The sequence below is a fragment of the Aulostomus chinensis genome, chromosome 9, assembly GCF_037954235.1.
Source record: "Aulostomus chinensis isolate RoL2024-O1b breed Wild chromosome 9, RoL_Achi_v1.0, whole genome shotgun sequence".
Lineage (NCBI taxonomy): Eukaryota > Metazoa > Chordata > Actinopteri > Syngnathiformes > Aulostomidae > Aulostomus > Aulostomus chinensis.
This window is the reverse complement of record NC_141328.1, coordinates 6,584,970-6,598,474: the sequence shown is the minus strand read 5'-3', so window position 1 is coordinate 6,598,474 and position 13,505 is coordinate 6,584,970. Positions and strand designations below refer to the sequence as shown.

The following is a 13,505-nucleotide window of genomic DNA, read 5'->3' as shown; positions in this document are numbered from 1 at the left end:
CACAGTCACTTTAGGGTATCCAATTAGCCTTGTCTCCAATTGCATGTCTTTGGACGGTGGGAAGAAGCCAGACTACCTGGAGAGAACCCACACAGGCACAGGGAGAACATGCAGACTCCACACAGAAAGATCCCATGCCCGTGCCGGGACTTGACCCCAGAACCTTCTTGGTGTGAGGCGACAGTGCCGACCACTGCACCACCGTGCAGCCCTTCTTCCTCTACGGAAAGTCAAATAAAGTAAAAGCTGTTTCTTCCTGGTTTTGGGAGAACTTGTGTTTCCAAAAATAGTGACAAAATGCATTACTTCCTCTCACCTCTAAAATCATGTGGGAATATATCAGCTCTGATTGCGTCAAAGTCAAGTTGACAAAGTACATAATCTTCCAATTTTGCCACATTTTCCATGCAAAAATAATTTTCTTTAAACTCAATGATGGCTTCAGGTCATTGTAATGGAATGACAAGTACAACATTTCCTCTGAAATGTAGTGGAGTAAAAGTAAATAGTCCCCTAAAATGTAAGAAAGTTGTAGGCAAAAAAAAAGTTTTTTTTTTCTACCTCTAGTAACTCCGAATATCTTGTCAAGTTTTTTTCACACACTGAGAGGAAACGTTAGAGAATATTTCACAAGAGCTGTCGTTTTCCTCAGGTTATTTAATGTACCAGCAAAAAAAATTAAATGAAGTAACTTTACATTTCTTTGCAAATCTTCCAATCTAAACCATGTGTCATGTTAAGCCCATTTCTGATTTGATTGGCTTTTTCCTTCTCAACTGTGCGTGTCTCAGAGCGGATGCATTCATCAGAATACGCAAGAAGAAACTATACCGTTGAAACTGGACTAAAATGCAATTTTTTTTTTTTTTTACAGTAATTTGTCGAAAAGAATACGTTTCATTATTACTAAGCCTTTAAAATGCAGGAGGTCACAAATAAGATGCTCTCTTAAGTGGAAATAAATCAATTACTCAGTCACGTGTTTCATTCAAGGGTATGAACACAGTCTGGAATTTTGGGGTTTTCACTCCAGCAGCATGTTGTGCTGTTCATCTGATGATGAATGTCTGGTGACTGACATTTAGGGAAACTGAAAGAAAAACCATAGCACAAATTCGCTGTTGTGCTAAAATGAAAGTAGGATAGTCCGATTAAAACGTTGAGCAATTAGTTACTGCTTTTCAGTATTGCCCAAACCAAGATTATTTATTTATTTTTTATTTCCTTTAAAAAAAAAGGAAGTGAAGGCTCCTTATTGTAAGTGCTTTGAATTTTGAAAAAAAAAGGGGGGAAATTTGCTGACTCATTGTAGGTAGTAGAGGATTGCATCCCCGTCCATTGTGTGATTCCCAGATCTTATTTTCCCCATAACATCATGAAAACACAACAGCAGTTAACCTGCCATCTGTGTCTTTGTCTTTTGGAATCATTTCATAACTTTTAATGACCTTTTACCTCTGCTCTTGTGAGGAATCATTCTTTCCCTCCTGTGGCTCACCCACACTAAAAGGTTTACACATTTCACACAAGGCCAGATATCAAATGTCATTACTCCTTCTGCCTACTCAAACTCAAACCCTCGTCACACTTTTTACTCCCTACTGGGTACAGTAATTAACTTCAGGAAATTCTCTTATTTCCTGACACAAGATTCAATGTCAAAATGCAACAGCGTCAGTGTATTTGCATTCAGAATCAGGCTGAGACTACACATGACACACAACAGTGAGGTTACAGCGTGATTACAGGAAAGGCGCTCTAATGAAGACGTTCTGTATGTGAGCTGTCATCTTTGCTCTCACTTCCTTCCTGACTAGTTTTTGTGTAGGGAGGTGATTCATCACTCAAACATTAACATCTGTGACTTGTGGGCAGTAGTAAAGAGGGGGTCTCGGTTGATGTTGGCTGTGTCGAGAAATTCGGCCCACATGGAAAGTACACAACACGGTGTGAAGCGGCGCCGAAAAGTTCCATTAAGGTCACTGCGCGACAAAGGAGATTCGCTATTCTTGACGAAATTTTGCGGAGGAGGGGTCGTAGCGTTGTGCAGTAATACCACACATAGTAGTCTGGACTACTTGATGACCATCATACACTCTTGAGAAGTAATGAAGTGCTTGAATGTGTCAAATAAACATTCTCAATTGTTAATAATTAAAAAAAAAAACTTTGGCTTGTTTTTTTTTTTTATCAGATTTTAAAATACAGAGAGGAATCTCTACTTTTAACACACTCTTAAGCATTTATGTATCCATCTAGTGGCTGAAAGGTTACAGGGGATTATGGACAGATGCATACAAAATTTGTAACATATATATTTTTATTCATATATAATAAATTTCTATGTACAATTTATTCTTTTGTAAAGAAAAAAATTAAAGAGAAAGCTTTGATTGCAAACAGTGTTTCATACTAAAGGGAGGGAGAGACAAAATGGAAAAGTGCTCATAAAACTAGTGTTTGTATGCGTTATTTCCCTCTTGTAGTTTTATTTTAGGTAGATACAACAGGGTTTGCCATTGTTTTGCAAGGAGATTGGAATCTGAACGCCAGAATTCCCCTTTGTAGTCAAAGAATGAGAAGTGTCTGATGAGAACAGCTCCTACATTATACAGAAATATCAACCACACAATGTGAGGCTTTGGCTTTCATCGCACTGACTTTTATCACACTCGCTACCAAAGAGACACCCACCTGTAAGCCAGCTGGTTCATGTCAAACCTTTTGTCTCTGCTTTCGCAGCTGTGTTGGTGGATGTCCACTGTTTGCAATCTAGTTGATTGGCTTACTTAAAGTCTTGCTTCCCCCAATGAGTATATTTTGCCTTTCAAGTACTCAAAAATGAGCTCACAAACATATTTTTTTTACACCACTACATCACTTCCTGGTGATTCCAGACTGCAGAAAGAACCAGCCATAAGTATTTACCTTAAGCTACCGGCAACTGTTGGCTATAAACTACGACCAACAAACCTGCCCAAAAAATGTCCTTTTATTATCTCTTAAACTCATCTTCTGGTATAATCCCTGTCCTCATCATAAAACTGTATGTTCAATAATCTACAAATACTTTAAACTGAGTTAATAACAAGATATAGTACTTCCAGTGCGCTACGGGCTAGCTGGTCACGCTAGGTGTTAAAATGAACTCATGGACAGCCAGAAAAGTTAAAGTTAAATGTTTGTAGCACAGCAAATCCCATCTGGATAAGTGAAACGCGGATTATAATGGAGGATAAACGCAAGTGTTTGTGGTTTTGTTTTGTTTTTTTGTTTTTGTTATTAGCTGTTGTTAGCTTCAAGCTAATTATACGTGTCAGGCTCAATCTGCATTCAGGAATCACAAGGAAGTGCCACGGCAGTCGAAGAAACATTTTGTGAGCTGAAGGCATCTATTTGTGAGTACTTGAAAGGAAAAATACACTTTTTTTGGTTGAAGTATCACTTTAATGTGTTTAAACCAACATGAATGTCAGGGTTCAAGTCACTGACAGGGACGATGATACATTCGACAAAGCACAGCTAAGACAGTGGAAACGGGCCACTGATTCACAAAGGGTGATGTCTGATTGTCTGTCAGTCAGCCATAGTAGACAAAGTATGACACCATCAATGCAACATGATCACATAAATAACATCACAAAAATCATCCAGTGTACGGATTCTTCCTTTTGAACATTGGCAAGAGGCTACCCCCCATAATGGTAATACTTTAAACAAAATTTATTAATAAAATTTCTTCTTCTTTTTTTTTTTATTTTTTTTAAAGCGGTTGAGACAGTCATGCATTATGCAGCCCAGTTCTATTGGCTGTCTGTGGGCGTCTCCCTAATGAAGTAGAAGATATTCACTGATCAAGGTTAGCATTTTAGTAGTTGGCAGGTAAGAGCTTAGATATGAAACGCGGGCCAGAGGTTTGGTATAACATGCCAAGGGTTATCAGTATGACATGAGTCAGGAGATCCAGTCCAAGTTCTAGGCCCACAGAGTTCTTAAGTGCGAGATGTTGGGTCTTGGGGATTGAGATCAAGGCCCAACCAGTTTAAAGGTCTTGCAGAACAGGAAACATCCTGGGTACACTCCGGAGAATGTCTGTGTGGCAGCTTTAAAGAATCACCACATCAAATACCGCTCACGTTTCACAAACTGTACACGTCACATCGATACAAAAGAGAGGGTCTTCAGCCACAGAGGACACAAGATTGTGTTGTGTGACGACGCCCTCCTGTTGTGCTCTCGCTGCCCATACAGAAGTGGGTTGGCCAGTCTACATTCTGAACTTAGATTCGGTCCGGGACAAAAGATTGAGAGGAAAGGGGCGGAAAAGGTCGGGGAGACTTGTTTGTGCTCAATGAGTTTTAAAGGCACTGTCCTGTCACATGATGTCAACAAAGAACTCACAGGGATTGCCCATAGCATGCTGGAAGGACTGGCGACTGCCGGTGAGCTCAGGAGGAACCGCTGCTAACTCTCTCCCAGGAGGGGCTCCAGGTGGTGTGCTGCTGCTAACTGGGGTCTTGGGGGCCAGACGGGCCAGACAATAAGGTGGCGGCAAACCTGGGGGACCGTAGGAGGAGGCATGGCTTCGCTCGCTGTGAGCACAGGAGCCCGGTCCTGGCTGGGAGAAGGGGACATGACTGTAGGTGAAGGTGGGGTGGCTGTTCTGAGAGAGCGAGTGACTCCTGTGCGACTGGCTGTGACTGAGACTTGACCGGGTGTGACTCTGACTGGACACGGTGTGGCTGTGATGGCTCATTTGGCTGGTGGACCTATCACCACGCCTCCCTCCGCGGATGCCTGGTTCTGATTCGCTGCATGTTGACTTATGACCCTTCTCCTGTGGGGAGGAGCGTCTACCCTTGCCTGCACTGGGGTTGGAGCCACTGCTTCGACTTCCTGTTAAGAAGTGAGAAGAAGACATTTTTAGCTTAGCCCTCTACTGAAAAATACAGTCAGCAGCTCTAACTTAACATAGGAACAGTGACAGGAATCAAATTTGGAGCAGACTAAAGCAAACTTGGCTGAGCTTTTTTAATAAATTTTTCAAATTAATGTTTGCCTTCATTTGACAGACTTCAGATGATATGACTGATGATATGGGGTCCAAAACAATTTCAATGCCAAAATAGCTTATTATTTACCCATGGCAGCTTATTTCAAGTGGCATGAGCCCATATTGGTCAAACACTGAGCAAATGAAACAGTGTAACCTCCCGTCAAGGCTCTTTTGTGCCTTGGACTGGTGAGACCAATGCATCCATTTATTTAGACCATGACCAACATTTTAATTCTAATTTTAATTTGGGTTATCTTGCAGGCTTAGAGAGAGTCATCAGTTTCTGAGACAACAAAGTTGTATTTGTTTTTGTCAAATCTCAGGTACAGGCCAACATAAATGGCCAGCTGTGACTGGTGCAGACTTCACTCATAATTTGAGCCAGATAAATGTGTGTTGTTGTTGTTTTTTTGTCTTTTGACATGCCTATTAGGGCCCAACCACAACACAGATCCTGACTACCCAGCAACATGTGATTTAGACCAGCTGCTTCTCTCCCAGAATCACCGTTTACCACTGTGGATAAACATGTAAATCCACGAGTCTCCAAAGTAAACACTTCGGACTTGTGAAATGACTTTGCTTGTTTTAAAGGGGGGGAAAAAAATAACCAACGGGCAAAATATAAGTTCAGTTAATGAACGTGCATCGACATTCAATTCAAAACTAATCCGGCAATGAAAGCTCATATGAATGCCATGAACCATGACGCTTGAAGAAATTGTTCACCTCAAATGTTCCATGTGCTGCCTTGATTTGACAAGATATAGATATATTTTTTAAGGTTTTGGTTGCTTGACAATAGAAGACCTTTACAAGCAGTAACGTAGCTGCTTCTGAAAAAAAAAAAGAAAGCCTATCGGGATCCATCAGTGCGGGGTAGGATAAACCTGCAAATTATCTGCAGAATCACTGAGAAAGCAGTTCTTACACAACTCAGCCAGATACTTGCTGTTAATTCAGGCTAAGATAGTGTGACTTCCTGTCACAGGTCCAATCATAAGACTGCGACTCCTCAATGTTCAGAAAGAAGTCTCCGTACTGGTGTTCCTTGACCTAATATGGACAATCACAATGTACTAATATACAGCCTTGAGTACTGTTTTTTTGTCCGTCTGTTGTCTGTCTGGAATGGTCCAAGTCGTACCGTCAAGATGGAGACTATTTTATTTCAATTGGTATATTAGCTGTCGATCTGAGCACCTCCAACAACGCGTGGATTCCCCCCTAGATCTATTCTAGGAGCTCTGTTATTTAAACTTTACATGTACCGGATATCATCAAAATGATAAGGTACTACTAACCCTATCACTCGTATGTCCATGAGAAGCTGGAAACTCTGTAATTTACTCCAGCTGAACGTGGATGAAACTGAAGTTATTCTATTTGGTGCAAAAGAAGAAAGATCAAAAAGTACCTGAAAGGTAAAGATCATCCTCATCATCACTAGCTTGTCTTATGTCAAACACAAAAAACCTGACCCAATAAGAAGCTTGTAGCCCTCCCAGACTGGCTGGCTACTTTACTGGCTGTCTCCAGGGTTAAAAACTAATTATAGTGATGCTGCCTTTAGCCACTATACTGCCGGCATTTGAAACCAAATACCCGAGAATCTCAGACTGGGGATAGTGATGGGCACTTTTAACAGATTCTGAGTTACCAGCTTCTTTCATGCCTATCCATTATTTTTTCTTTTTTTTGTATTTATTCAGTTTTTCTTTGTACTTTGATCGTATGTTTTGTTTTGTTCCATGATCCGTGAAGCACTTTGAGCTGCCATGTGCATGAATATGTGCTATATAAATACATTTGCCATGCCTCAATTCCTCTGGAGGCAGAATCATAAAAGATTAATGAAGTGTTCATGAACTGTAACAAACACCAGACATCAAGATGATATTATAGGCTAGCGTGTGGGATATACAATCGAATTGATGAATATTAATGAAGGCATCAAAGCACTTTGTTAAATGTGTAACTAGATAATATTTGCTTATACAATATGGCAAGAGTCAATAGTCAAGAGTAAACATGGGGCTTTCGGTGGTTTCTTCCCCAAGTTTCACCTGAGGTAGCTAAAAACATCAGCATCATCTTCAATGAATGTTCGTACAAACACTGGAATTTCCTGAAAGCACAAATGTGAACATGATACACCTGCATCTCAAAACCCCTACTGCACAGTGCTTAGTGGATAATACAGAATAGTACAACAGATTTTCAGAAGCAAGTTTTCCATGTCAAAAATTCTTGAAAAAGATGGGCGGCAATGCTGGTAACACACACAGGTGGTGTCATACTGATGTAGGTGTACCACACTGTTGCATAATCAAACATTCCATAGTTCCCTTCTGCAATGAGCCCAACAGTACTGGGTAAAGTGGTGCATGATCGCCCCCTATCAAAGACAATGATAGCACAAGCCTCAAAGTAGCTGATCCTGCAACATGCACCTCCCAGCACAGTACGAATGCATGCCCAGAGGTGCAGAGAGGGAGAATGGACTGTCAGGAGAGTCACACACAGGATACGCACGGACAAAGGACGACGCATGGGACGGGTGTAGGAAAAAAACCTTAAAGCTATGATAGGTGGAGAATGTTGAGCACAAGAGAAGAGGAGTAAAGAACAGAATAAGACTGAGGAGAAATGATGGTGAGAGAGAGAGAAAGAGAGAGAGAGAGAGAGAGAGACAGACAGACAGAGAGAGAGAGAGAGGGAGAGCAGCAGCAGTGGAGGAGAGGGGGTTAGCAGGCTTACCGGTTCCCCCAGTGTCCTGGGACTACCTCCTCCTTCAGTCTACCGTTGCCCAGCAGAAACAGAGGGAACAACAGAATTACACACACCTCCCAACCAAGCCCTTTCCGGCTACCTAATGACCTACACCTGAGCCCAAAATTACCGTTACACCCGTCCCTCAACTTGGTCCTTCCATTTGTATTGAATTAAAACATTTTTGAGTTATGGAAAACTGCCACTCAAAAATGCATACATGCGCTCATTGCAACACGCAGGCACACTACAAGACATGGCATTCTACGTCATATTCCATGTTTTAAAAGTTGCAGAAAAAAAACAGACGTAGTTTAGTAGTAAGACAGATAAATGGTAACTTACCATTACCTGTCTGACTTGTCTGGTTTAAAAACTATTCTACAACCACACTATCACGATCACCCAAACACAACCTGTCAGTTTTCCACTCTCCCTCAATGCAGATATCAAAAACCATGCAGCAGCAACACAAAGCACGATCACGTGTTGATTCAGAATGGAAATGAAAAAGAATCACTCGGTGTTGATTATTTTAATCTGGATATTTGTAATCACGTGGCTGATCGGATTTTTTTTTTTGTACACACCCAGTACTGCAGAGCTGTCCGCTGCATGACTCAAGATGCTCATGACTGACCTAATGATACATGATGTGTATTAGCAGACGCATTTTGAAATATGAAGTACAAAAAAAGCTTTGAAATATCAACTATCATGACTCAGACAGTTGCTAATACTGACATCATTTATCAGGAACTTAGATTTAAGTTCGTCATGTTGCATTTTGAGCCAAATAATCACATTAACTCATGAAAGGCTGACGGAAAACTCAACAGTCCTTCTCGTCATTGCTCACCCTCGCTGTGCTGGCTGCCTGCGCTCCCACTGTGGAAACTATGGCATGGGTCTGAGTATCCTGGAGGGAAGCTGGGTGGTGCAGAGGGAAAGGGAGGATAGGGGAATGGCTGCCCGCCCAGAGGCCAGGGGTTGCTGGAGGGAGGGAGCGGTGCCAGCGTGTCTTGCTCAGAACCTCCTCCACTGGATCCTTCGTTTAAATTAAGTGATGCCATGTCTTATTGGAGAGAAAACAGACAGAGATGGAAAGACTTAGCACAATCCTCCCATTCATGAACAAAGTCCACATGCATGGGATTGCATTACTGACACACTATGGCCTTGTTCAGACTGCAGGAATGTCTCTTAATTCTCAATGTTATTCGCAAGTGATGAGATGCAAATTATTGTGACAGACAGTGCCAACTTTTACAGTCTACATAAGTTGCGATGGTAACAACAAAGGCGTCCATAAATGCACAATGGTTTGATGGCTTTCCAATGTGGTTTCACCAGACAAACAAGGAGAAAGGTACAAGTTGTGAAGCATCACGATGCTGCAGAAAGAGGAATGGTGTGTGAACAGAGGAAACTCTCATGGGAACATGCAGTCTGCCCTCTGCAGGACCTAAAATGTAGATTAGTGGTAAAACAATTTTAGAATGGGTGAACGAGTACACCGTTGTCTGTACAACCACCACAAATATTGGGATATGTGTGCATACTAGAAAGGGGCAGGTTTTCGTCTGGAAGTTAGTGCGACTTAAACTCGAGGTGGCTATGAAAATGATTTCAAGAAATTAATAGGGACTGATCAGAAGTTGCAATAATTATTATCTATTCACGATTTAGAAAAAAAAAGCCTCAGATTAAACTTTGGACCAGTGTTTTTGATCAGAGGACTGAATGAACTGTTTGTAGAACAGCCTCAGATTGAGCTTCTTCTTTCGCTGACGTGACGCTGACTGCCTTGTGATGTGGAGCAGCTGACTGTTCAGACTGGTTCTGTCACTGTCAGACAAATAACTCTCATGTAAATTACGACTCATTGTCCTGAGTGTAAAAGTGTTTAAGGTCAAATAAAAATAAAGCATGAGACAGAGAGAGAGACTGTGTGTGTGTGTGTGTGTGTGTGTGTGTGTGTGTGTGCTTCATCCAGCTGTGTCTATGTCAGCGCTGCTCAGTTATTTTCTGTTACGCCCCCTCCCCCGAAAGAAGAAAACATTTCGCACCCCCCCCCACTCTTCACCGCCACTACAAATAGAATAATTTGTCTATCAATTTTTTTATAGGTACTCCTCACACATTGTATTCTTAACATTAAAGAAAACAAAACAAAAAAATATCGATCACCTTCCAACAAAGAATAACTTTATTATCATTGTTTTTTAGTCTGTAACAGAAAAAATCCTAGTTTTCTAGTATTTAAACTGTAATATTTTTTGACCGACTTACAACAAAGAGTAACTTTATTAACATTGTTTGTTGAAAGACTGGTGTGTTTACTGAATAACCTCGTCTTCCACCGTAGCCATGGGGAAGCCAAGCGCTACATTCACTTTGTCATATTTCCTCGTCTTAGCTTTCGGAAGACTGTCGTTTGTCTCATTATCTCTGTCCTTTTTTTTTTCACGGCTGTTAAATATTTTTCCATGGTGCCTCTGAGGGTTTGTTCACTGCACTTCATGTCTCCCGCTCTGTGCTGTGTGCGCATGCTCGGTCCAAAAAGACCTTACACCACAGAGCTAATACTGACCGTGCACATTCTGACAATGAGAACGCCACTGCCACCAACTGTAGCTGATGTGCAATTACACTTTATTCTAGTAAGGCAAAAAAAAGTATTTCCCAGGGGTCACACGCCCAACTGGTCTAAGTCTAACTTCTGCACTCTTGCTTATTTGTTACTTTCTAAACAGAAGTGGGTTTATTGAGGAAAAAATTCCTTAACATAATTGTAAAGTGTACTAACAGTTATGAGAGAAGTGAATCCTGTACACAGCGAAGTTGTGTCAATCATGAGGAACTGTGCCTATCTTCTGTGTGATGAAGGAGGCAGCCGCAGTGACCTGAGCTTCTTAGAAGTGCTTGTGTGGAAGGGGGAGGGACTCTATGTATGACTGGCAGGGAGGCTGCCTATCAGAAAACATTGTGAATGTTGTCATTTGACCTTCCAGTCTGGCCAAGGCCTGAGAAAGTGGCTTTACTTTGACAGAGGTCCCCAAAGGTGTAGTAGCACTGTTCCGAGAAGGTGATCTTGTTGACGGTGTGTCTCAGGTAGCCGTGTTTCAGCAGACTGCTTGCATACTTCCTCGCATCCCGTCGATCCTTGAATCCCTCAACTCTGGAGTAAAGCCAGTCCACTACGTCAGCACCTGACACAGCAAAACACACACATACACACAAGCACACACAAACACACACACACGCACATTCACAGACTTTTAGGCTCCCGCTCTGATATGTTGAACAGATGCTACAAATACCATTGATATGCACACTGCACACCGCGGGGGCTACAGTTACAGCAACACACTGTTGCAAGAACATGAAATAAAAGTGATTTAACGTCAAAACTATGTGTGGAACGAACTTAGTTCAATGGGATGTAAGCGAATAGAAAGAGCCCACTGATGCTAATTCCTACATATATATAGTAACACTAGAGTGTCTCTAACAAATTACACCAGGCTTTTGACAAATTCAAGAACCACAATGTAATTACAGACCTTTCAAATTGAATGTTTGCATTTATAAATCCAATTAGTGCTCTTGAGAAAATGTTGCATAAATATGTGTCAGAGGTTTGAGAACAGTTTATCTCCAATCTTTGCATGCACCAAAATTACTGCAGATAAATAACTCCACATCAAGCTTTTCTCACCGATAACAGCGTTGGAAATAGTGATCTTCAACCACATCCTGTCTCGAATCTCTAGCCCAGAGTCTGGCAACTGCATTATCTTGACAATAGTTGCCATGTCTGTTTTACTCGTTGACAGAGGCAAGTCATCAAACTCTGGGATAAGAGAAGAGTTTTAGAAGCAGGAAAAAAGGTTAACTATAATGATTCCTAAAAGTTAAAGCTTTTACTAATGTGATGTAATGCATGTTTCTACCATAGTGTGGGTAAGGGCCTGTCAGGGCGGTGGTGTGTGAAATCCAGGCTGCAGGGTCGATGGGTCTCACCGGCTCAGCTGGATAAATTGAGATGAGGGCAACTTTGTTTAATGACATTTAAACTATTGCAAAGATCTACACATAAAACCACATAAATACAATATAACAGTAGTTGTTATTGTACCTCGAGGGATGGTGAAATAACTTCGAGGAGACGGATCCCAACATTTAGCAACAGTAAGACTAATAGGACTGGAAAAAAAACAAAAAACAAACGCACTATCAGTTCAGAAAAGTGTCACTGAGCAACAAGAAAAATAACATGAAATTATCTACTGCTAGAAATATCTAATCAGATTAAATTCACAGCTGTCAGATGTTTGAAATTACTGATGAACTGTGAGGTTTTATTTAGAAGAGAGTATTTAATGTGAGTCACCACAGATCCAGAAAAAATAAATAAAATCAGATAATCTGCATGTTCATCCTAAAGGTTATGAGAGCGGACAGAATAGTGCAGGAGCTGTTAACGCTCCCTGGTCAACCAGCGAGAGAAAGCAGTGAGAAACGACAACAAGTGACGCTACCTCACAACAAACAAAATAGTCTATACTGTCGGGATATTCTTGTGTTTTACAGTTTTATTACATCTCAATAAGCTTTCTTGTGTATGAGTTAATCTGAAATTTGAGATAACGCCTTGCATAGAGTATTTACACTGTCATTGTGATTATTTTAGACAGCAGAAAAAGAAATCACTATTCAGTGACTGCTCTTACCCTGTTTTGGAAACGATCTCTCGTAAGATCCTCACAGCGTCGTCATTGCTCATGTTCTCAAAATTTACATCATTCACCTGGTTGACATTAAAAAAAAAAAATCAATTTACTAATTATACCAAATAACATTACTGATGAATAAAGAGAGTCATTTTGAAGCTCAACAGTGATCCTATCTTAATCTCTACAGTACTTTTAGTCCCTTTGGAACCCCGCAAATCCGAATCTGCTTTCTCTGTGACATAAAGGCAAAAATAAGACCAATATTTTGAATTTTTGGGCAACAACAAATTGTAATCTGCCATCATGTGTTTTTATAGTGAATACAACCTGAAAGAGAATTCATGCTCAACTTTAAATACATGTAAGAACAAGAACTCTGCTCCTATATGTGCATGTTTTCTGAACGCTTACAGATAAACTGAGCTGATGATTGTCATCAGAAACTCAGAGCTGCCCTCTTGTGGCTGTACATGGCTTTGCATCAATGAAAAAGTAAAACCAGAACGGAAGTATTTAGGCAGTGGTGGCTACGTCGTATGACTTGGAAACGTTTATTTTTGAACGGGATGGGAGCATTAATGAGTTTTTCGAGGTCTGCTGCAGCGAGATCAAACAGAGGCGGTAACAGGAAGGAAAAGGAGAGGCAGAATTACAAGTTTCACAGAAGCATTGAGCAAACTCAATACAACTCTTTGGTTATTAATAGATCACAAAGCCTCATATAAGAAATACATCAACCGTGTAAGTTAAGCTGTAGAAACAGCAGCGGCCAGACTTTACCAAGAAACACAAAAAGAGCTTGCAAGAAAATTACAGAGCTGAAACACAATTAATAAAGTAGGTGATCCAAATAATCTTTAACTGATCAATCACTTTTCAAGCAAAAATGCTCAGAAAAAGTCTGACTCAGATTTCCATAATTGAGCTTGTGCTATTTT

At 40.9% G+C, this 13,505-nt stretch overlaps 1 protein-coding gene across 1 annotated transcript in view; it reads right to left on the bottom strand.

Moving 5' to 3' along the window:
- Window positions 1-578: 578 nt before the first annotated feature.
- The window catches only part of LOC147255607 (segment polarity protein dishevelled homolog DVL-1-like), a 34,103-nt gene continuing 21,176 nt past the window's right edge, over window positions 579-13,505 (bottom strand). Inside the window, exons 9-15 of the mRNA XM_086213426.1 lie at window positions 12,565-12,641; window positions 11,970-12,037; window positions 11,785-11,862; window positions 11,550-11,684; window positions 10,873-11,040; window positions 8,688-8,903; window positions 579-4,896 (exon numbers count right to left, since the gene is read on the bottom strand). Of these exons, the coding sequence (XP_086069552.1) occupies window positions 4,376-4,896; window positions 8,688-8,903; window positions 10,873-11,040; window positions 11,550-11,684; window positions 11,785-11,862; window positions 11,970-12,037; window positions 12,565-12,641 (1,263 nt within the window). The 3' untranslated portion in view covers window positions 579-4,375. The remainder of the gene's footprint in view (window positions 4,897-8,687; window positions 8,904-10,872; window positions 11,041-11,549; window positions 11,685-11,784; window positions 11,863-11,969; window positions 12,038-12,564; window positions 12,642-13,505) is intronic.